General features: G+C 38.4%; 1 protein-coding gene across 1 annotated transcript in view; it reads right to left on the bottom strand.

The window, feature by feature from the left end:
• OVCH2 (ovochymase 2) overlaps positions 1–20,720 on the bottom strand; it is a 56,245-nt gene extending 35,525 nt beyond the window's left edge. The window contains exons 1-12 of the mRNA XM_056803793.1: positions 20,624–20,720; positions 15,967–16,076; positions 11,863–11,954; positions 11,359–11,531; positions 10,752–10,847; positions 10,444–10,595; positions 9,032–9,241; positions 6,449–6,458; positions 6,219–6,309; positions 5,971–6,104; positions 4,908–5,048; positions 4,383–4,513 (exon numbers count right to left, since the gene is read on the bottom strand). Of these exons, the coding sequence (XP_056659771.1) occupies positions 4,383–4,513; positions 4,908–5,048; positions 5,971–6,104; positions 6,219–6,309; positions 6,449–6,458; positions 9,032–9,241; positions 10,444–10,595; positions 10,752–10,847; positions 11,359–11,531; positions 11,863–11,954; positions 15,967–16,076; positions 20,624–20,720 (1,437 nt within the window). The remainder of the gene's footprint in view (positions 1–4,382; positions 4,514–4,907; positions 5,049–5,970; positions 6,105–6,218; positions 6,310–6,448; positions 6,459–9,031; positions 9,242–10,443; positions 10,596–10,751; positions 10,848–11,358; positions 11,532–11,862; positions 11,955–15,966; positions 16,077–20,623) is intronic.
• Between the last annotated feature and the right edge of the window lie 2,716 nt (positions 20,721–23,436).

Raw genomic sequence — 23,436 nt, 5'->3', positions numbered from 1 at the left:
ATTAAAGAAGGAAAGCAAAACTCTTTGACCCCTATTTTCTGTCCATATTCTCCATCAAATGCAATTATCTTCAAACTATAAAGGTCAGAACATCATTAATAAGGAACTGAAACCCAACATAAAAGAGCCTCCATCTACTCCATGGACTTGTTAATCTGTTCTATGTCAATGAATCCCAAATCCACATTTTCAACTCTCACTTCAAACTCATCATGACCAAAGCTGAATTCATTATCCTTTCTGCAAAGCCTGTCATTCCAACTAACTTATCTGATTCTGTTAATGATACTATCATTCCCCTTAACCTCTACATTTCAAAACCTTGGAATCATCTTTGATCTTTCCCTCTCCCTCATTTATTTCTGCCATTCATGTCCAATAGGTTTTGGAGATATATTTAACCTAACTTTATATACATAATATACATGCATATATAATGTGTGTATACAGTATAATCTTTATGCATCCCCTTCTCTCCATTCCCACTGTAACCAGTCTAGTTCAGATTCTTATCACATCTTATCTGAACCATTATGATAGTCAACTAATTTGTCTCTCTTCCTCTAATCTCACTTCCTGTCTAAAGCATTCTTCACATAAGCCAAAATAACCTTCCTAATTCAAAGGTCTGAGAATTTCATTGCAGTGCTCAAAAATTTTCCCTCCCATTAATTCCAGAGCCTTCCCTAGAGGAACTTCATTAGTCAAGCCCTATCTGGATTATTGCATTCAGTTGAGGCATTATGATTTAGAAGGAATATTGATGTGTTGGATTCTATCCAGAAGGTAACCAGGGTAGTGGGATGGTTAATCCATTGTTCCTTCTAATACTTTTGTGATATCAGCTGACAATAATAATATGTGAGTCACTTAGAGCTCCTCTGTGACCTGTCCTGAATCTGAGCTTCAACAAAGAGTGAGCCAATTTGAATACACTGGGCCTCCTAGTCCAGCCTTCAAATTCAGGGGGGAAATAGCAATAAAACCACAAAGCAGTAAAGAAGTTTTGTGTCAATCAAAGCAATTTAAAAAGAAGCTAATTTGAATCATATATAACAATGTGCATAGTTGTTAACATGGTCCATGGTAATTAGGCAAAACAGTAAATCATTAAAATAATTCATTGGTATTGCCTTTACACAGTCAAAGACTCAGATTCATGTTGTATAAAAGAAGGGAGCTGGACTACATTCAAGTACTTTTCTCATTCAGAGAAAGAAAGGAAACAGTTGAAAGACAAAATGTCTTCTAAGTTTATCATTTTCCATCATCCCTTTCAGATCCTCTTTCATCTTATTGTGCCATCTCTTAGGGGATATGCTGAAAAATATGTTCAAGATGGAATCAGAGAATAGGTATGTTCAAATTGTATGATGTCAGAGAGCTTAACTCCTCAGAGATCCAATGTCCTTAACTATAAAATGGGGATGAGTAGTTTCAATACCTACATAATAGAGTTGCTATGAAGAAAATATCTTAAAGTTCAACATGAATGTCCATTTATCTTAGATCCCAGGCATCTTGTGTCTTTTCTGTCTAATCTTCTACTTTGTAGTCCCAATCAATTCTGAAGTGAAAATATTTCTCCTTCCCTCCATCCTTCAACAATATTAAACATTTACTATTCTGCTATGTAAAGACCACTCTAATAGATGCTGAAATATGGACAAAGATAAGTAAGGCATACTCTCTCCCATTATGAAACATCCCATTAGAGAATTATACATTTAAAACTGGAAAGACCCTCAGAGTTCCAACCCTCTCATTTTTCAAAGTATCAACATTGGCCTTGGAAAAGTGAAATGACTTACCCAAAGTGACTCTAGTAGTAAGAAACTGAGACAAGATTTGAACCGAGGTCTATGAACCTTAAATCCAGTGCCCTTTTCAGTATACCTTGCCTGTCTCAGGAAGATACTTACTTTGGAATATGGCTCAAAATGAATGCAAACACATCTGAGTGTTAAATTCTAAGAATGAAGTGTGATATTGATTCCATATAGATACTCCTTAAAAAATTCTCTTTGAAAGATAAAAATATGTAAGTTTTCTATAAGCCAGATTTGATGAAGGAAGTTTGGAATATGCTTAAACAATTTAAGAGCATGTCATAATGCAAATAACACAGGTTTTGAAGTCAGAAATCTAGGTTCTAATCTCTATTCTGATACTCTCTTTGTGACCTTTGGAAAAAAATATTTAATCTCTCTTGGTTTCAGTATCATTATCTGGAAAGTAAAGGAGTTAAACTAAATAATCCACATGGTCCTTACAAATTTAATATCTTTTGGAATGTCTTTACCTTCCATGGAACAGCTATCATTTTAGAAATGAAGCTTGCTAACTCAATTTATTTGTAATGGAGTGTATTCACACACACACAAAAAAAATTAGTAAAAAAATAAATTATTCCTGCTGAGTCCCTGAATTTCCTTGTCAATAAATCAGATGAAATTAGTTTTGCAGATGAAAGGACATACCATGGTTACTCCCTACTCACAATCTCTACCTTTTCAAAGGAAGGGTGCTGAGTCAGTTGGGAGAGCAAATCAGGAATGGTAAGGGACTCCTGTTAGCATTTCCCAGAGGTGCTTAAGATATAATGGATTAACTAGAGAGCTATCCATTAAATTCTGGTTGTGTTTTTATCAGCCAGTAGGATAGATAGCTTAACAAAGTATCTTTATCCTATGTGACATCCCAAATGAGATGAAGGGCTAATTACCAAACCAAACCAGAGACAAAGAAGAGCCAAATTCTTGGAAATCCTCTGACTGACTGACTGACTCCATACATCCTAAAGATTAATACTAAAAATTAACCTGTGCTTTCTTTTATATAGGGAATGTCCAGGTAAGCAAATTCTATCTCCTAATGCAGGTCAGCACATTCTCTGCAATTTATGTTAGTCAACAGAGAGTTGCCTAGAGCCCTGGAAGGGTAAATGATTTTCCTAGTCATACATCCAGTATATATCAGAATTAGGACTTGAACAGAGGTCTTCCTGCCAGCTTTCTATCCACTATGCCATGCTACCTCTCAGGAAGCTCAAGCCATAGAGATAAAAAAGAAATGAAAATGATTATAACTGGAGAATTCAGAATATTATTGTTTGCCCTTTGTTTTGAAGAAGGCCAAAGACATCACAAGGTAATGCTATGACTTGCTCATAAATTGGATTAAAGTGAGGAAGAGTTGCACAGCCTTACTCTCTCTTACAGTCCTCAAAGTCCAGTCAAGACAACTTTGGATGGCCTACAATATAGTGAATGATCATTGATATCTGATCAAGCTCTAAGTGCTCTATGGTATCTGCTTCAACTGTCTTCATGACCTAGGAATAAATTGTTTTCATCCACCCATTCTACCAGATGAAGTTTTCACAATACTTGGGGTAGTCATCACCTTACTCACTAACCAGTTTGCATCCTGCCAGTTACCCAGTTACCCTCAACCTGATTTAGCCTATCTGCTGGCATATTTTACTAGGATGTGGCCACTGCGTATGCTACAGCTTCCTGGGATCATGGGAGAGTTGAATGAAAGGTGGGCACCAAAGGTGGATGAGCAGCCCTAAAAAAGACTTGTCAATTCCCAATGCTAGAGTTTCTGGCCCTACCTGAACAAGTCAGAGTAGCGCTGCAGTGATAAATCCAGTGCAAACTGGGTACTCTGTGTCTAAAGTAGCTGAGGGTGCTGCTTCCTAATAATAGAAACCACTTTTTAAATAGCTGTCATAGAGTCTCTCTCTCTCTCTCTCTCTCTCTCTCTCTCTCTCTCTCTCTCTCTCTCTCTCTCTCTCTTTCTCTCTCTCTCTCTCTCTTTCTCTCTCTCTCTCCCCCTCTCCCCCTCTGTGTGTGTGAGTATAAGAGGATGTGTGTATGTCTCTCTCTCTCTCTTCCCCCCTCCTCTCTCTCTCTCTCTCACACACACACACACACTCAAAAGGATCAGATTTTAATAGGACTTTACACTTGGATTAGCACTGAACCCTTTCTTTTACTCTAAAATTGCTGAAGTGGCTGAGATAAAGAGAGGGCAAGGACACTGATAGTGAACTGACTTCACATTGTCCATACTAGCTGGCCATGCCAAACAAGTATAAACTTGTGTATCTCAAGCCACATGCAAAACTCTCACCTTAGTGAGAACTATGCTTGAGGTCATCTTATGTAATGATGGTTCAAGGTGTACATTTGTGGCTGTTTCTGACTTTCTTGGTGACTCCAAAAGCAGAAAGGACTAAGAACTGCTGAGACACATGCCCAGTAACCCAGTTGCAACACCTTGCCTTGAAAGGAAAAAATATTAATTTTTTGCCATCTCATATAGCTGGGCACTAATTCTAGGCAGTAATTACAAGCCCATCTGTAAGACAGTACCTTAATGATATGGTCTTCAAAAGCATGAATAATCCAGCGACAATTGATCAAATTGCTATAGACATCAGGATAGTGCAAACTTTGTATTATCCCTTCTTCAAAAAGGACAGTTAAGGCAACACAACCAGAATCTAAAATTAAAAAAAATAATAAAGTCAACATTTTCTCTCCATCTAATCAGATATGAAGTTACATCTGAGAGCAAATGAGATTGCATTAAATCTTTAACATCTCATCACTACCTGCAAGGGCTGTCATCATTTTGGTAGGCATAGTTTCTTATCAGAATGGTCGCTGGGACAAGGAGACAGAGGGGTATTCAATGTTCTTTGTACTCCCTTGCCTGCCACTAAATTAAATTCAATTTCCATGCTCTGTTTAACAATCAAATAGGCTGGGGAGATAAATGTGTCCCATTTACCTTCACCACTGTGCTCAATGTTAGGACAGACCTACACCTAGGATCCTGCAGCCCCAGTTTTTCACCTGAGTCACAAAACAGCAAAGTGAAGTAAATTACTTTACCAGGAGAAGGGTTTGGTTTAAGACCTTTGTAGGTAAGTGCAAATCCAGTGCCATACTCTGTAGCATCCGAGACAAACTTCAGCCTTACTGAATTGGAGCTAATGAAGATTGGTGAAGGGACAATCACGCCACAGAACTTTCCTGCAACATATCAAAGACTCTCAGTTCAAAACCCAGAGAGGAAAAACAAAAGTATTTCTTCAGTTCATGGATGATCTGAAGAGAAATTGTTTACAAGACTGTACCTCATCCTCTAGGCATTCCTTCCATCTCCTTTCCTGGATTAATTCCTATTGCCACCACCACCTTCGTTCCATTCTAGTACTACGTAAGCACTTAATGTCTACTCAGTACCTCTCTCCATTCTTAAAGAAGGTAGTTTTGGGTCACCTAGGCTGGATCACTCACAAAACTTTATAGGATCAAAGATTTAGAGTTGAATAGTACTTTAGAGGCCATCTAGTTTCATCCTTTTATTTTACAAATGAGGAAACTGAGGCCTAATAGATTAAAAGGTCATACAGGCAGTTAAGGATAGAGCCGTGATTCAAATCCAGGTCTTCTGAATCCACATGCAAAAGCAAAACAACCAAAAAGTAGTTCAGAAAACTAGTTCCTGGTTCAAAATTCCTGGAACAGGCTGGAATTATAATTGCCCTCAGCTGGCAAGCCTGTGGGAGACTTCATGTGAAAGGCAGCATAAATACCAGTCCTTGACAAATAAAGCATATCTCACATTTTACTTTCATAACCATCCTGATGACAAGCTTCTAGATTTTGGAATCAGAAAATTTGAATTTTTAAACTCAGAAAGCTTCAGTTTCCTGACTCTTCCCACTTTACCCAAGCCACCTCTAATCACTTTTCAGCCTGAAAGAAAAACAAGGCTTAAAGATCTAGTGTATTTAAATATACATAAATGGAGTGCTCATAAGCCAACCCAGTGTTAACAACTGTAAGCCATCAAAGGCTTCTGAGTACCAGTGAGTCCAAGCTTTCCCCTCACTACAGAAGTTCAGTGGGTACTGGTTTCCCTGTGGTGGTGCAAAGGAAATCCTCTCACCGATGAGCCTGTCTTCTAATGAATATACAGACAAAGAATCCAGGCGACAGAACTCCTCAAATTCCACATCCAAGTGCGAAAAATTGAGCCAGATGTGCATCTGCCCCATGACATGGACAGTCCAGACACACAACCTATACACACACAGAGAGAAAAAAATGGTTGCTTTCTAAATGGCAGGAGCAGGTGGTGATGATCAAACAGGTGCAGTTGGACCTAGGAAAGGGGGGAAATTGAATAGTGCTTACTCATCACTTCCATAGAACTGGTGGGGACGTCTTGGGAAGTGGAGCTGCCCCTCAGACCCTGGGAGCTGGCCATCTTGTTCACTGCATAGAGCTTGGAAAGGAAGCCAAGGAAGAGTAGCATTGGCCAGTGATGAGGAGCACTACTTGAACACAAATGAACAAACCACTCCAGCTAGTGCTATGGTCTCTGGGTTTGTCTTACTGGTGACATTTTATGTCCTAGGTAAGACAGCGTGGGGACTCTTTGCATCTGACTAGGGCTTGATGCCAAGTGAGAAAAACAAGGGCAGTGAGGCTTAGTTCCTGTTGGATGCAGGTATGCCAAATCCTGCAGGGGACACCTGGTAGAGACCAAGATGAACATGAGAAGTGAGTAGACATGATGCCTTCATAATAAATTCTTACAGGCTAACTCTTAACTCATTTCATCTTTCAGATGTGATAATGGAGGTCATCCTCCTATCCAGACCTGATATTCACTGGGACTAGAAACAGACAGCTGCCGAGTTACAAGACAACTCTCCCCCTCTATTCAGAAATAGGAACGCACTTATTGTTTCAGAGGGCCATAGACTCAGAACGGGAAGTCACCTCAGAGATCATTTATTCCAACACTGCTCATTTCCCAGATGAGGAAACAAAGTCCCAGACAGGTTAAATGAAAATCCAATAATTACACAGGTATTATCTGAGCAGAGATCTGAATTCAGTTCCTCAGACTAAAAAGCCAGCCTTCTTTCCACTTCATCAGTGAGCAACACTTACCAACAAAGCTTTTCATCCTCTGCCCTGGGTAAAGAAAGAAAGTTTTTTACCACAACCACATTTCTGAAAATCCTGCCCCAATCCAGCCAATAGTTTTAGAAATAATAAGTGTAATGTGCATTTATTTAAGTAACAGCTTACAAATAATAATCATGAATATTTATATGACACTTCACAGTTTAAGAATAACTGATATTTATAAAATACTTTAACATCTACATGTGTACATCCCATCATTTTAGCTTCATAATAGCCCTGATGAGATGAGTATTACATATTAAGAATTGTCACAGGATCAGAGAATCATAGATTTTTTCCAAACCCTTACCTTCCGTCTTGGAATCAATACTGTGTATTGGTTCCAAGGCAGAAGAGTGGTAAGGGCTAGGTAATGGGGGTTAAGTGACTTGCCCAGGGTCACACAGCTGGGAAGTGTCTGAGGCCAAATTTGAACCTGGAACCTCCCATCTCTAGGCCTGGCTCGCAATCCACTGAGTTACCCAGCTGCCCCCAGAATTATGGATTTTAAGATGAAAGGGGTCTTGTTTTATGAATTTTATGACTGAGAAAACTGAGGCTCAGTGAGGTCAGATAACTTGCACAAGGTCTCATAGTACCTGCTTCAGTTATCTTTGTGACCATTAAAACAAATTATTCTCATTTGCTCATTCCACTACAGGAACCTTTTTCAGGGCTGCTCATCCACCTTTGGTGTCCACTTTTTACCCAACTCTCACCTGAGGCTCCAAAAAGCTTAGCATATACAGTAGTCACACACTGGTAAAGCCATATCAGGAGGCAGGCTAAACCAGATTGAGGGTAACTTAGCTGGGGGTTAATAGCTAAATGTAGGAAGCAAGGGAGAGGGAAGAATTAAGATAACACCAAGGTTGGGAGCTTGCGATATGCTGCCATAGACAGAAATAGTAATACAAATCAGGTTTGCAGGAGAAAGATAATGAATGAGGTTTGGAATCTGATTGATTTTATTTGGTGGTAGGATATCTAGATGTCACCTGGAGAGGCAAAACTGAATGAAACTCAGAAGAAAGGTAGGAACCAGATATGTTAATCTGATAGTAATCTGAACATATGGACTAGCTGAAGTAATAGGAATAGATGAGGTCATCAGTGAGAGTGAAGGGAAGGGAAGGGAAGGGAAGGGAAGGGAAGGGAAGGGAAGGGAAGGGAAGGGAAGGGAAGGGAAGGGAAGGGAGGGGAAGGGAAGGGGAAGGGAAGGGGAAGGGAAGGGGAAGGGAAGGGAAGGGGAAGGGAAGGGAAGGGGAAGGGAAGGGAAGGGAAGGGAGGGGAGGGGAAGGGAAGGGGAAGGGAAGGGGAAGGGAAGGGGAAGGGAAGGGAAGGGGAAGGGAAGGGGAAGGGAGGGGAAGGGAAGGGGATGGTAGGGGGAGGGGGGAAAGGGAGGGGGAGGGGGGAGGGGAGGGGAGGGGAGGGTGAAGGACAGATTCTTGGGAAACACCCAAAGTGAAGAGTGAGGAAGGAGATGAGACTCCAGCAAGGGAAACCAAGAAAGAATGACTAGAGAGATATCAGAAAAACCAGGAAACTGTAGTATCTCAGAAGCCAAAGAAGGAAGACAGGATCAAAGAAGTCATCAACAGATAATTTAGCAAATTCACATCTATTAGTTGTGACATAAAAACATGTTTCAAAATATTAAAAATAGAAGAGATCTTAGAAATTTCTCATCAGGTCCCTCATTTTATTATAAGGGGTCCTGTGAACTTAATCAAAGAGGAAGGTACAATATAACATCAGAAGTCAGTGTATTCTGAATTATTAGTACAAAACTATTTTTTAATTTAACTAATTCTTAAATTATTACATTAATTTTTCATTGAACCTCTAAATTAAATACATTTTATTCTGGATGGCTATATTTAGGATAAATTATTCCTGTGTGTTCTATGAGGCACAAGAACATAATTTGGAGTGTTCCTCCCCTTAAATTTTTCCATGTCTTTACTTCCAACCCCACGAATTCTTTACCCCTACCAAAACAGTTGTCATAATTTGGGTCTCTACAGAACATGGACTTTATTACCCATTTCAATAGTGTTGTGAATCCAGGGAAGCACCTTACTGAGGTCTGTAAAGACCCCTGGAGTTCCTCTGTAACTGGCAATTTTCTTACGGTTGTGCCTCCAGCTGCGAGCACATCCCATCCCCCATGAAGTCACACCAGCTAGAGTCCAGGCCCCATATCTATTCCTGCACATCAGGGAGCCCCCTGAATCACCCTATAAAAAGAGAAAGGATGTTGTCATCACTGTCAGCATCTGTACCGAGCAGAACTTCTTTTAAAAAAAAAAAAAAAAACCTTCCTCCTGTCTGAGTATCAGTTCTAAACCAGAAGAGGGACAAGGGTTAGGCAATTGGGGTTAAGTGACTTGTCCAGGGTCACACAGGTGTCTGAAGCCATATTTGAATTTAGGCCCACCCATGACTCCAGACCTGATGCTCTATTTGCTGTGCTACTTAGCTCCTCCCTCCCAAGCAGCACTTCAATTCCATTCCTTACCTTAGGACTCCAAAAGGAGCAACCTGAAAGCCTTCTTACCTTCTTAAAGCCTAGATTATATGAGGGTTTGGGGATTGAGGATTGCCCAAATAAATATAATATCCAGATGATCCTCAAAACTTACTATAACCTACACTTTTACCCTCTTTTCTTTTCAGTTGTTTCTTCAGAGCTCTCAGGAAGGAATAAATCTCCCTAAGTAAAATTTCTCTATTTTCCAAATTTTCTTCCTTCCCAGATCCCATGTTTGAAGCTCAGGAAGCAAGGAAACAATGCTAAAATTACTAGATCTGTTTTTAGGATCAGACCTGGCCATAGTAGGTGTTTAATAAATATTCATTGACTTTTTTGGTTCCAAGGCAGAAGAGTGGGGAGGGCTAGGCAATGGGGGCTAAGTGATTTACCCAGGGTCATACAGCTGGGAACTGTCTGAGGTCAGATTTGAATGCAGGACCTCCCATCTCTAGACTTGGCTCTCAATCCACTGAGCCACCCAGCTGCCTCCCCTATTTGTTGACTTATAATCAGGAGACTGGGAGAGTAGTAGGCAAAGGTCTGGATAATTCACAAACTGAATAATCAGCCACCAAAAAAGAGAGCTGGCCATTCTGTGTGTATGGAAGGAGAAATAAGCAACCCATAGCTATTGGTTTCACTAAATATATCTTTGAAAACTGAGTATTCCCTCTCAGCTCCCACCTCTTAATACCTGGAAAAAAAGAGATCAAGTCAACAGTCCAAATATCTTTTTGACTGATCTTTTCCAGCTCTGATTTAACCCACTTGACTCACTAACCTTCAACTCCAGCCCTTATACCCTGCAAGTTATCATAAAAGGTTGGTAAATCCATTTCCCACCAAAAATACATCAGAATAAAGACAGCCTGGCAATGATTGTCAGGCTCTGCCTTCCCTACCAACCTGGCATGCATCCTTTCCTCCATCTGGGAAGCCAGCACAAAGAAGTGTATTGCCCTTGATAGGTCTCTTTAAAGTTAACAGCATAGCTGCACACTTCTTCTTGGTCAGAATGGGCAAGTCCACTTGATGCAAGACTTGTGGGAGACGGCCATCTAGGGGGGAAAAACCAATAGGGAGATATAATGGAGTATAGAGGGCCATAGTCTCTTTCATATAGAGATTGCAGGACTCAGATTCTCAGGGATCATGTTCATGTACTTGTATTGAGTTGTTGGTGGATCCAGTGGAATAAGGTAGGAGTTACTTACTCTCTTCCAGACGACCCCAGCCTGCGGTAGTACAGAAGAATCCTGGCTCAAAAATTTCCCCCCGTTTGGGAAGGCATAAGGGCCCAACAAACTGGCCTGTAGGAAATGATAAGAGGGACTCATCCAAGCCTGGAGAGGACACACAGGCCTCAGCATCCCTGGTAGGACACACAAACCCACCTTTATCTTTAAGGTGCAGCCAGCATCTCTTAGCTTTGCTTTGCCCCCTAAACTTTGTCCTGATGCTCCCTTTAGCAACCATCCTTCCCAAGCCCTTAATTATCATGAGTAACAGAAAAGCCAGACAGGCCAAGCATCTCACAGAGAAACACTGGAGCCAAGGAAAATCTTGGCTCTTCTTTTCCTTTGCTTTCTGAAAACATGGAATTGCAATGAAGAAGAATTATCAGGAAGTGTGACCACTGCCCAGAATACCTCAATCCAACCTTCGGGTCATACCCAGACTTAAAATTAGAGCAGGCTTCATAAACCAGAAACAGTAGCTTTAGCTGGCACTTATGAACCTGTTTGTCAGAACACAAGCTAGCCTGCCCCAGGGGAGCTAAGGGTATGGCAGCCTGGATTCTCTCTAGCCTCAGATGGTTACCAAACTTGAATGTGCCATTCATCTTCAAGAGGGCAATGTCATAGTTCATTGGTTTTCTGAGTGTGAAATAAGGGTGTTTGATGATGGTATCCACAGAAAGAGTCTGCTCTCCTTGCTCTACCAGATTCACATCATGTTCTCCTGCAGTAACATTCAGAATTTTTTTTGCATCCCTATAGAGAAAAAAATGTAGTTTAAGGAAAACAAGTCAACAAGCAACCACAGAAATCCATCAGGTCACAGGTAGCAGATCACGATCACCATTAACCAGTGCTAACAAAATACCTGTGTGGCTAGGTATTTGGACTAGTCTCAGAGGGAATTCCTCCTCTATCCTAGTGTTGAAATTATAAGGTGCCATATAACCAATTCTAGAGAGCTCCATTAGGGCAATATTCCTGCCTATAACTTGGAACCACAGGGGTATTCTATTTCTGACCATTAATTACATGACAAAGGGAGAAAGACCAGCTGACCTCCAACCATGTGACCATCCATTCTTACTTATGTATGACACAGTGAGCAGCTGTGATCACCCATTGGGCAGAGATGATAGTTCCTCCACAGAAATGCTTTTCTCTTCGTTTCAGAGACACCTGTAGAACCAAACCTTTAGATAATAACAATGTCTTTCATTTGAGAATTCTTTCCAGTTTACAAAGTTCTCCCTGAGGAACAACTAGATAGCACAGTGGATAAAGCATTAAGCTCCCAGTTGGGAAGACTTGGGTTCAAATTTGGCCTCAAGCACTTCCTAGCTATGTGACCCAGGGCAAGTCACTTAACCCTAATTGCTCAACCCTTACTGTTCTGCTGTCTTAGATTTGATACTGACAGAAGGTAAAGATGTCTAAAAAGTCCTTTCTCTTTCATAATCTTGTTTGATCTTCATAATAATCCAGTAAACTGGGCAGGGGAGCCAAACTATACAAATGAGGGTTGCAGTTCTCAGAAAGGTAAAGTGCTGTGACCAAAGCCACACAGCCACCAAGTCATTCAGTTATTCAAACTATAGAATCAGAGGTTCAGAAGTGGAAGAGAACCAAAAGGCCATCTAGTCAAACCCCATTTTAAAAATGAGGAGGCTGGGCCTTATAGAGTTAGAAGACTTCTCCAAGACAATACAGGTAGGAAGTGACAGAGGCAGGATTAGAACCCAGGTTTTCTAACTCCAGATAAAATATTTTTCTCCATTCTACTTTACTGTTTCTCTGTTTTCTCCACTATATCATGCTTACTTGTAAAAAGAGGTACAGCAAACAACTACATTCAAGAAACCCCCAAAATAAATGGGCCCCCAAAGAGTGACCCCTACAGGAACCATACTAACAACAGTCTATTTCATCTCAAATAAAATTCCTTTGATATTTTAAAGCCTTTCACAATCTGGCTCTGTGTCCATCTTCCAAGATTTTTGTCATATTATTCTCCCTCATGCAATCTATATTCTAGCCAAACTGGTCTTCCTATTGATTACCATGCATGGCATTCTTCCTCCTGCTTCCATGATTTTGCTCAGATTCTCTCCTTGGAATGTATTCCAGTCTCACGTTTACCTTTTGGAATCTCAAGTTTCCACCAAGATTTAGCAAGTGCCAAATCCTACATAATACCTTTCTTGATTTTTCCCTTCACTGTCAGTGCTCCATCCACCCTCCAAAAGCTACTTTTATTGAATTTAAGAATATATTATAAGGGACAGCTAGGTGGCACAGTAGATATAGTGCTGGGCCTGGACTTAGACTCATCTTCCAGAGTTCAAATCCAGACTCAGAAACTTAGTGACTATCTAGCAAGTCACTTAATGCTGTTTGCCTTTTAAAAAGCAATGCCTGCCATCTGCTAGGAATTCAGAGACGGAGGCAACTAGGTGGCTCACTGGATAGAGAGCCAAGTCTGGAGATGAGACACTCTGGGTTCAAATTTGACCTCAGACTCTTGCTATGTGACCCTGGGCATGTCACTTAACCCAAATTGCCCAGCCCTTGCCAGCTGGTATATATTCTAGGACAGATGGCAAGAGGTTTTTATTATTATTTTATGGGAGGCAGCTAGATAGCACAGTGGATGGAGTGCCAAGGACTTGGGTTCATTTTTGGTCTCACATACTTCTTAGCCATATGACACTGGGCAAGTCACTTAATCCCAATTGCCTAGTCCTTACCACTCTTCTGCCTTAGAATCCATACTTAGCATTAATTCTAAGACAGAAAGTGAGGGTTTTAAAAGAAAAAAATATATTATATATAACTATCCTCATAATAGGATATAAGATCATTGAAGTAGAAAGTGTTTTGTGTTTTTTTCTTTAATTCCTAAAAGCTAATACAATACCTTGTATATAAGAAGTGAATTGAACAACCAGAAATTATGTGCTAGGATATGGCAGACCCCATTATACTCCTAAACCAGGATCTGCTTATGTCACAACGGTAAGTGCTTATTTCCATGATTTTAATCATTCATAATGCTATTTCCATCACTATATGAGAGGATCATGTTCCCAGCCCATCCATTGCCTTCTGGAAATCCAGCTTGATCCTGGTTGGTATCTTATCTACTTCTCTCTTCACATTTGCCTGAACTCAAAGAAAATTAGTAAATGTAAATATAGTTTCTTGTATTTAAGAACCAATCTGGTGGCTCTGAAAAAAGATGATTTTAAATCATGTTTGGAATCTCCTACCATTTCCATGTGCCAAAATAGTTTTATTTAGGATTTACATAAAATAAACATGCAGGAAACCTACCAATACCATGTTTGTGTTTTGAAGAAAAAAGGTTTAAAAATACTAAAGTTATAGTATTTAGAAAGTATTAGAGGATCTGTGGGAAAATACAGGAGGAAAGTATGGAAGCTTTTCCTGCTCCTCCAAAATCACTCCAGATTTCAAATCAAGTGTTCCATTGTTGTCACTTCTCGAACTCTTGATTACTTGACTCTGAAACCCAATACTCATCCCATTCCTTTCATTACTCCATTCTCTACAATATTTCTTAGGTAAAAAATAGTTTTCCAGAGTTCATTTATTCTTGAGAATATGAGTATCTAGATGTCCCTAATCTTGGGCATATCCATGTTTGCTCTGAATTTGAATTAGAAAACAATTTAGATGTGTATGGAAATATATGTCCATCTTTTCTAAATAGAAAAATAGGTGGGAGACACAATGTGGAATGTGGGAAAGACAAGACACATCTACATGAGAGATCAGCTAATCTCTGTAGCCCAGGAGCGACCTTAGTTCCCCCTATGGAGAATGAAGCTAAATGGCAAAAATTGACTTTGTAAAAACTAGATGCCACAATGAGGAGAATTTAAATTGAAATTTTATAGAAAGATAAAAACAGCAATACTTGTTGAAAGGCACAAAAGTGCATAAATAGAAGGACTAGGACAATGAGTTAAATCTCTGGTCAAATATGCTAAGTATGCTAAGTACAGCCAGGAAAATTGGGAATTTAAATCATAGGAGTTTAGTTTTGCTTTGTATTTCCTGAAATACTCTGTAATTCCACTATGTACACATTATCACCAAGGGAATAAAATCATCCATCATATATCAATTTCTCTTTTTCTGGAATATATGTGTTTAGAACTGTTACTATAATCCTGTCTCTGCAACTTTATTTGAGTATCTAGTATTTTATTAGAAAAATTATGAATTTTACTTTGAATATATAAATTTACCTAATTATGATTTGATTATGTTTTCATTTTGTTAGATTTTGTTCTTTGGGAAGGTATGTCCATTTTCATAATTCAATCCCATAAGGAAATAGTTTCAGATACAATAAAATGTCAACAAATATTTATTAAATGAAAAGAACTATTTTAGAAACAGAAATAATTAAGGCATTTACCCTCGCAGAATTCACAGTTTGTCAGGCAATATGACCCAAACACAAATGACTCTCAGAGTCAGTCTGGCACAGGAGAAAAAAAAGACCCTAGGTTCAAATTCAGATTCTGCCATTGGTTACTTAGATAACCATAAGCAAGTGATTTAACCTTTCTGGATGTGTTTCCCCATTTGTGAAATATTACAGGTCAGGTAAGGTCCCTTTTGACTCCAATCTTTGATCCTAGGATTCTATAAACTTGGAATAGTGTATGAAAAGTATGTAAGGAAAGTATGAACCAAAGACTAGTTGAGATCTTATGTATAAAAAGGCAGGTTACTATCTTATCCTAACAAAAGGCAAAGAAAGTTTCATGAAGGAGAAGGCATTTGATATTACTCATAAAGAATGGACAGAGTAAACAGGGTGGAAATAAGATCAGTGGAAGAGTAGTTGAGGGTATTCTTATAGGGACCAAAAAGAACAAAGGCACAATAAAAGATATATATAGAGAGAGATTATATATATATATATATATATATATATATATATATATATATATGTATAGGTAATGGCATTTCTTTTTGAACACATGCCTTTTCAGGAGCGCATCTGGAGGACACAGCAAGGAAAACAGATTTTAGCATGTTCTCAAAGAGAATGATCTATCCCCAAGTTCCCTGCAGCCTCTCAGATGCTATAAATATTTTTTTTTCCCTCAGAGGTCATTCATTCCTTCCAAGACAGTCATTGCCTGTTACTCACCTGCCAGGGATATGTTCCTTTTTCAACTGGGCTTCCTCCAACAATTCGACTGAAATGGCCAAAATAATCCCAAGGCTGGTTGTCTAGTGTACTCCTCCCACATGTGGGACCTAGGAATCCCAGATTAAGAAAATCATGAACAGGCAGTGAGCTCCCTGAAGTTCCAGAATCCTGCAGAGAATCCTCCTAAACCTAAATGTTATGAAGATTAAAATTAATTCTCCCCAGACTAAATGAACACCCTAATACAAATACCAACAACACGGAAATGGGTTTGAATCAAGGACACATGTGATACCCAGTGGAATCGTGCATCAGCTAGGGGAGGGTTGGTGGGAAGGGGGGAGGAAAAGAAAATGATCTTTGTTTCCAAGGAACAATGTTTGAAAATGACAAAATAAAATAATGTTTAAATTGGAAAAAAATTAACTCTCCCCTGATTGTGAAGATTATAATTGTAACCCCTGCCTATTTTTAGATTTAATCACCAAAAGTGTAAATACCCTACTTAAAAGTTGAGTATGGAGATCTGCTCATTTTTAGATCTAATCACCAAAGCTGTAAGCATCCCACTTAATGATTAAGTGGGAGGTCTGTGACCCACGTGTGCAATAGTGGATGATGAATCAGAATTAAACTAGCTGCCCCTGGGCAGTCTTAAAGCAAAATTTCAACTGTGATTGGTAGACATAGAATTAGGGGAAGGCACAAGAAATTACATAAGAGAAAGTGTCTTTAAAAGGGAGTTACAACTTTTTGAATGGAGTTCTACTGACAGTTCTTTATTCTTTGGAAGTGAAGGCTGGAGACAATTCTTCATTCTTTGGAGTGGAGGCTGGACCTGAGACCCCGTTCCTGGTAAGACTGTTGTAAAATCTCTTCCTTTGAGCTTACATATGGTGAGTGAAAAGCTGACTCTTAACTGTTGGATTTTCTGAAAAAACTAACTTCAGGAGAGACTTACCTTATCCTCTCTCTGATTTTATTATTTCACTCATTCTACATTTTGTAAATAAATTATAAATAAATCTCTTTGGAATAAATTAAATTCCTGATTACCACCCTCTTAAATAATCCAGTCCAACCCTTTTAAAATTAACCTCTTTTCCCCAAGGTACAAATCCATTGGAGCAGTATAAAGGTAGGACTCCATTCCACTCACTTAAAAGTAATTTCCATTTTTTTTAAGTAATTACCTTTGTTCCAGAATGAGTCAATTGGACACAACTGAGTCTAAACAAACCCTGTTCACCTCCTTGAAACAATCAAAACTATCATGTTTAAGACTTGGTCATGCCTTTAGGAATCTATATTACCTACTTTAATGGAGTCCCTAGTCTCTTCTCCTTTCCTTTCCACATAACAAAGCAGAGACCTTTGCAAAAGACATGAATGTAATAATAATCTTTGTATATTACTAATAGCTTCCAGAAATGAACTATACCCATAACTAATCACCAAACTAATATGAGCATAGGCATCTCAGAGCTGAAACAGACTTTAGAATTTGTTTAATCCAACCCCTTCATCTTGAAAATTAAGAAACTGGGGGGGGGGGGCACTTCTACAAGTTCACATCCAGAAGAGATGGTTCCCTGCTTAATTAGCACTCTTGCCAATGAATAATAATAATAATAATATCCTGCATTTATAAGGCACTTTAAGTTTTGAAAAGCACTTTTATATATTTTAATAATGTCTTTTATGATATTTGTATTGCTGACCTAACATTTTATCCAACTGACATGTATGTATTAAGGATTTGAAATATATCAAAATGATAATTGCCAGATCTTGAGGGGGGAGAAAATATTTTGTTTCTGCAAAATCTTTCTCCTCCCCCTTACCCAAAATTAATTGATTGGTGTGTGGTATTTTTATGTACTTTTAAGAGGTAGTTTGGCATAATAAAAAGAATATTGATTTTGTGTCATAGAATTAGGTTGAAATCCTCTTTGAATAACTTTGAATAACTTATTCCCTCTGGCCACCATGAGTTGATTATTTTAGGTCTTAATTCTATGACCCTTGTCCAGCAGACCTTAATAAACACTGTCATTTAATAAAACAAAGGACTAGTTTGGTGTAGCAACTATCAGCAAAGCAATACTCATCTAAGTCATTCAGTATTATCAGATATTCACAATCCATATAACTATAACAAAGTTATCCATATAACTTTGCCCATTTACATGAATCCTCTTTCTTCTCTTCTATAGAGTATAAGGAAATGGCAGGACTTAGGGCACTGGAAAAGAGAGAAGTTCAGACATTCAACTTGGGCAGGGGAGTACATTTCCTTCTTTATACTTATAAACCTCTTTCATGTTTAGGTTTCTTTTCTTAAAAATAGTCTCTTGTCCTGAGTGAAAGGGCCACATTTCTTATACATTCTTACTCTCCAGCATATTGGGCAATGCATCAAATACAGAAGATATCTTCCAGCAATAAAATGGGGGAATTAACACTTTTAAAATTTGATGTAAAATGAAGAATCACACTTCAAGTGGCAGTCTCCACTGTATGCTGCTTCTATCTGGGATTCATTGTTTTCCATCACATCTGTCTTCATTCTTGAACACTTTGAGGCAAGCAAAGTAGCAAAATGCAAAAAGAAATATTTTTAATATATTACTCCTCTGTGAGTGTTCTATTTTCCCCTGGGCTGACATAGAAAGTGCCTTCGCTTGCAAAAACTGAAGTTCAGCCTCAGCTCCCTCGATTTATCATAACAACTAAACAATCTGCTCCAGTGCCTGCACCATGTCCACTGACCCTGAGTTCCATAAGCTGATTTCCTCTTTTCTTCCCTCCCCTTAAATAACTCTTTTATGTTTAAATTCCTTTGGAACAGAAGGCAATCCTTAAACAATGACATAGGATGATGTCCTGTGTCTATCATTTGAATGACTTATCTAGAAAATTTTGTAATGCTTTAGAATCTAAATATACTGTTTCCTGAAGTCAAACTCACTGAAGCAAATCCAGGAAACACAATGGTTCTGGGGGCTGGCACCAATGCAATCAGGAAGAAATTTGTCAGGGACCTCTGTTGTCTCATTTTTAAGAGAGAAATGCCATTTGAAAAAGTTAGGGGAGACAAATATTAGGTTTTCCAGAAGGTTGAAACATGACATTTGTCTAAGGTATTGTCTATTTTCCTAGCTAAATGATTAGAAATTATTGTAATTGAGCAGTAACTTCAGATGATGGAAACTACTGCAGATTTACTAAGAAATCTTATTAAAATTCAACTCATCTCTCACCCCTAGTTCAAATGTCAATTCATGAAATGAAAAATAAAACAACAATCTGAGTCAGGAATACTCATACCCTAAATATGCTGCTTTTATTCGCCCAGAGAGCTCCTACAAAGAGATGATGAGCTCTCATCCCAGAACCCTGCACATATTTCTAGGAAGGCCTTCACCAGAAGAAGATACTTATTATCATGGCTCATCTCAATCCTACCTCTCAGAAGAGACTGAAATGTATACTTTCCCACTCCAAAATGGAACATCCCCAGAAGTAAAATCAATTTCCATGCTGTTCCTGGCATTTTAAGGCTGAGACAACTCCCTGAAAGCTCAGGAGAAAGTAGACAGAAAAAAGCCGTGGGAGAGAAGAGCAATAAGCCAATTAAAATGAAGGTTACTTATTAATCCATAGATAAAAGACTCAGCCATGCTTATCCAGCTCTTCTAAATTTGTCCAAGCACAGTGACTTCTTGCTAGGATCATTATAACTCAACATAATCAGAAGCTATCTAAGAAACAGCCTACCAAAGACAAGGAGATGACTAATTTTATAACATTTCATGTTCCAGCAGTCCCATGCCAATCCATTGGTTACACTTACATTTTCATTGCTATCAAGAAGAATAACTTCTAAGAGTTTTATTTTCAGCTTTCACTTAGCATAGTTCACCCCCCTCAACTTACTAAGATGAAACTCTTACTCCCAAGGATGGAGCACTCTCATAATAAAAACAACCAATTCTGAAACATTTTTCAATCTTCTTAATTGAGTGGTAGAAATGTCTTTATCAAAAAAAGAATAGATATTAAAACTAATTGGGGAACAAAAAAAGGAAACCTACTTTCTCCATGAGCTTTGTCACTATGTTCTGCTGGCTTCTAAGGCACTCTCAATATTTCTTTATTACTTCATCCTGTGGAGCACAGTCTTCTAGAGCTCATTCTTAGAATACTTTAATATTACTTCTCCAAAACAACAGTAACTTTCATCTCAGTTGAATTCAAGAGGTAATTATTAAGCCCCTACCAGGAAACATTATTTTGGCATTAAATGAGATATAGATATAAATTATGCATGGTTTTCATCCACAAGGAACTTGTAGTAAAAATAAATGTAATAATAATGGTGTTGCATCAGAAAACAAGGATTTTATTGGCAAAAATTTAGAGGAAGGAAGAATTGAGAGTTACTAATCAAAAATATGCAAAATAATTGAAAACTGGGTAGTTTCCTTGCCTCCTTCACTTTTGTTATGGGACAAATCCATTTTCATTCCAATCCTAAAAGAATCTTAGAAATCAACTCATATTCATATCTTCCACCTCTGAACTTAAGCTAAGCTAACATTTGGATCCTGAGATCCTGCCTGGGCAAATACTGGTCCAAGCCAACCCACACCCCTCAAAACTTCAAAACTGTGGATAAGTCTGGTGTCACAGCCCAGGGCAATCTTGACTGAAGGGGGCTGATTCGTGTGGGCCCAGAGAGAAGCCATGAATCCCAGTCTTGGCTTGGCATGAGGACAAAATCCACAGTTTGGGGTGAGAACACTGTTCAGAGAGGGAACCCCCCCCCCAAGATCTTTTTGTCCAAAACTAAAGGTGGAGCTCCAGGACAGGGCAATCAAGGGTGTGCCTGATTGGATCAAGAACACAGTAAGACCAAAACCTTGATCCCAAACCTGGGGCTAGCAGATAAGCCCTGGACCTAATCAAGTTCATTGTGAGGTCAAAAGCTTATACCCAAGCCTGAGGAAAGTCTTTAAACAATATCAGCATCTCAAGGGTCAATTGAATCAGTAGGGAGAGGAGGTTCTCAGAGCTCTCAGCCCTCAGGCCATCTGATAAATTAGTAACAACCCAAAAAATAAGCTGAGAATAACATCAAGGAAGGACTGAAGTTTAAGAAGGTATCCCAACTTCCCAGAAAACAGAGCCTACCTATAATTAGGAAAAATGAGCAAACAACAAAAAAGGCACCAAACTTCAAAGAATTTTTTATGGAAACAAAGAGCAAGGTACATTCACAGAAGGAGACAGTGAAAGCAAAAGTAACACAAACAAGGTTTTAAAGAAAAATATGGATTGAACACAGAGTCTTGAAAAGCTCAAAAAATATGTCAAAAACCAATTTAGAGAGGCAGAGGAAAAGTGGAGAAGAGATGAAAGTGATGCCAGAAGAAATGGGCCAACTGAAAAAGGAGAACCAAAAACTGACAGAGGAAAATCAGGATGTAAAAATCAGAATTGATTATCTAGAAACTAATGATTTCATGAGAAATCAAGAAACAATAAAGCAGAATCAAGGGAATGAAAAAAAAATAGAGGAAAGCATGAAATATCTTATTGAAAAAAAAAACAACTGACCTAGAAAATAGATTGAGAAGAGACAATTTGAGAATTACTGGACTACCTGAAAGTCATGATCAAGAAAAAATCTTGACCATCATAAGAAATTATCAAAGATTGTGAAAAAAGAAATTATCAAAGATAACTGCCCAGAAATTCTAGAACAAGAAAATAAAATTGAAATTGAAATAATTTACAGATCCTCTCCAGAAAAAAAATCCTCCAATGACAACTTCCAGGTATGTAATAGCTAAATTCAAGAGCCACCAAGTCAAGGAGAAAATACTTCAAACAGCCAGAAAGAAACAATTCAAATACCATTGATCTACAATCAGAATCACACAGGACCTAGCAGCAGATCTTAAAGGATCAAAAGGTATGGAGTATGACATTCAGGAAAGCAAAGATTTGGATTTACAATCTAGAGTCACCTATCCAGCAAAACTGAGTATATTCTTTTGGGGGAAATGGTCACTCAATTAAGATAGAAGATTTCCAAGAATTCCTGTGGAATAAGTCATATCTAAACAAAAAAATTGAAGTTTTCTGGCCAATCCTACCAGAAGTCCAAACATGAGACACAAGAAAAGCCCAAAAAGGTAAATAAGAATGAGAAAGTTTAAGGAACTCATTAAGGTCAACTTGTTTATAAGTCTGCATGGAAAGAGGATTTCTGTCATTCTCAAAAATTACTCTTAGTAGTAGAGAAGATAGAAGGAATTTACTCAGAAAGAGAGTGGAGAAGTAAGATGATTATGATGATATGATGTATATGATGATAAGATGTATATGTAAATTTAATGATTTGGAACAATATGTATGTATGATATAATATGTATACATATTAATGATATGTGAAAAATCAATCAAGGACTGAAAAATGGGTTGTACTGTGAGAAAAGGTAAGGGAGGGATAGAATGGGGTAAATTATATAACATAAAGAGGAGGGAAAAATCATTATAGAGAGAGGAAAATAAGGGTGGTGATGGGCAATGCTTAAACTTTACTCTCATTGTAACTGGCTCAGAGAGAGAAAAAACAAGTATACTCAGTGGGGTATAGAATTCTATCACCCTACAGAAAAGTAGAAGGGAGTAAGACGAGGGAATGGGGAAGTTAATTGAAGGGAGGGGAAACTGGAAAGGGTGACAGAAAAGTAAAATATTGATGAGGAAGAACAGACTGAAAGAAAATAGAGAAGGAACTAAAGGGGATAATATGATGGAGGGCAATACATAGTTAGTAATCATAACACTGAATGTTAGTGAGATGAACTAACCCATAAAATAGAAGTGGATAGCAGAGTATATTAAAAACCAGACTCCTATAATATGCTGTTTACAAGAAACACATTTATGGGGGGAAGCTGGATGACTCAGTGGATTGAGAGTTAGAACAAAGACAGGAAGTCCTGGGTTCAAATCTGGTCCCAGACACTTCCCAGCTGTGTGATCCTGGGCAAGTCACTTGACCCCCATTGCCTAGCCCTTACCACTCTTCTGCCTTAGAAAAAATACATAGTATTGATTCCAAGATGGAAGGTAATGTTTTAAAAAAAATAAACACATTTGAGGCCAGGTGACACACACAGATTCAATGTAAAAGGCTGAAGCAGAATTTATTCTGTATTATCTAAAAAGTAAAAAAAAAAAGCAAGAGTAACAATCATGATACCAGACAAAGCCAAAGTAGAAATTGATCTTATTAAAAGAGATAAGAAAGGAAACTACATTTTGCTAAAGGGTACTATAAATAATGAAGTAATATTATTACTAAATATTTATGAACCAATGGTATAGCATCTAGATTTCTAAAAGAAAAATTAAAGGAGCTCAAGGAGGAAATAGATAGTAAGACCATAC

The sequence above is a fragment of the Monodelphis domestica genome, chromosome 6, assembly GCF_027887165.1.
Source record: "Monodelphis domestica isolate mMonDom1 chromosome 6, mMonDom1.pri, whole genome shotgun sequence".
In the NCBI taxonomy this organism is placed as follows: Eukaryota; Metazoa; Chordata; class Mammalia; order Didelphimorphia; family Didelphidae; genus Monodelphis; species Monodelphis domestica.
Note: the sequence above shows the minus strand (reverse complement) of the source record. Positions and strands in the feature narration are given on the sequence as shown.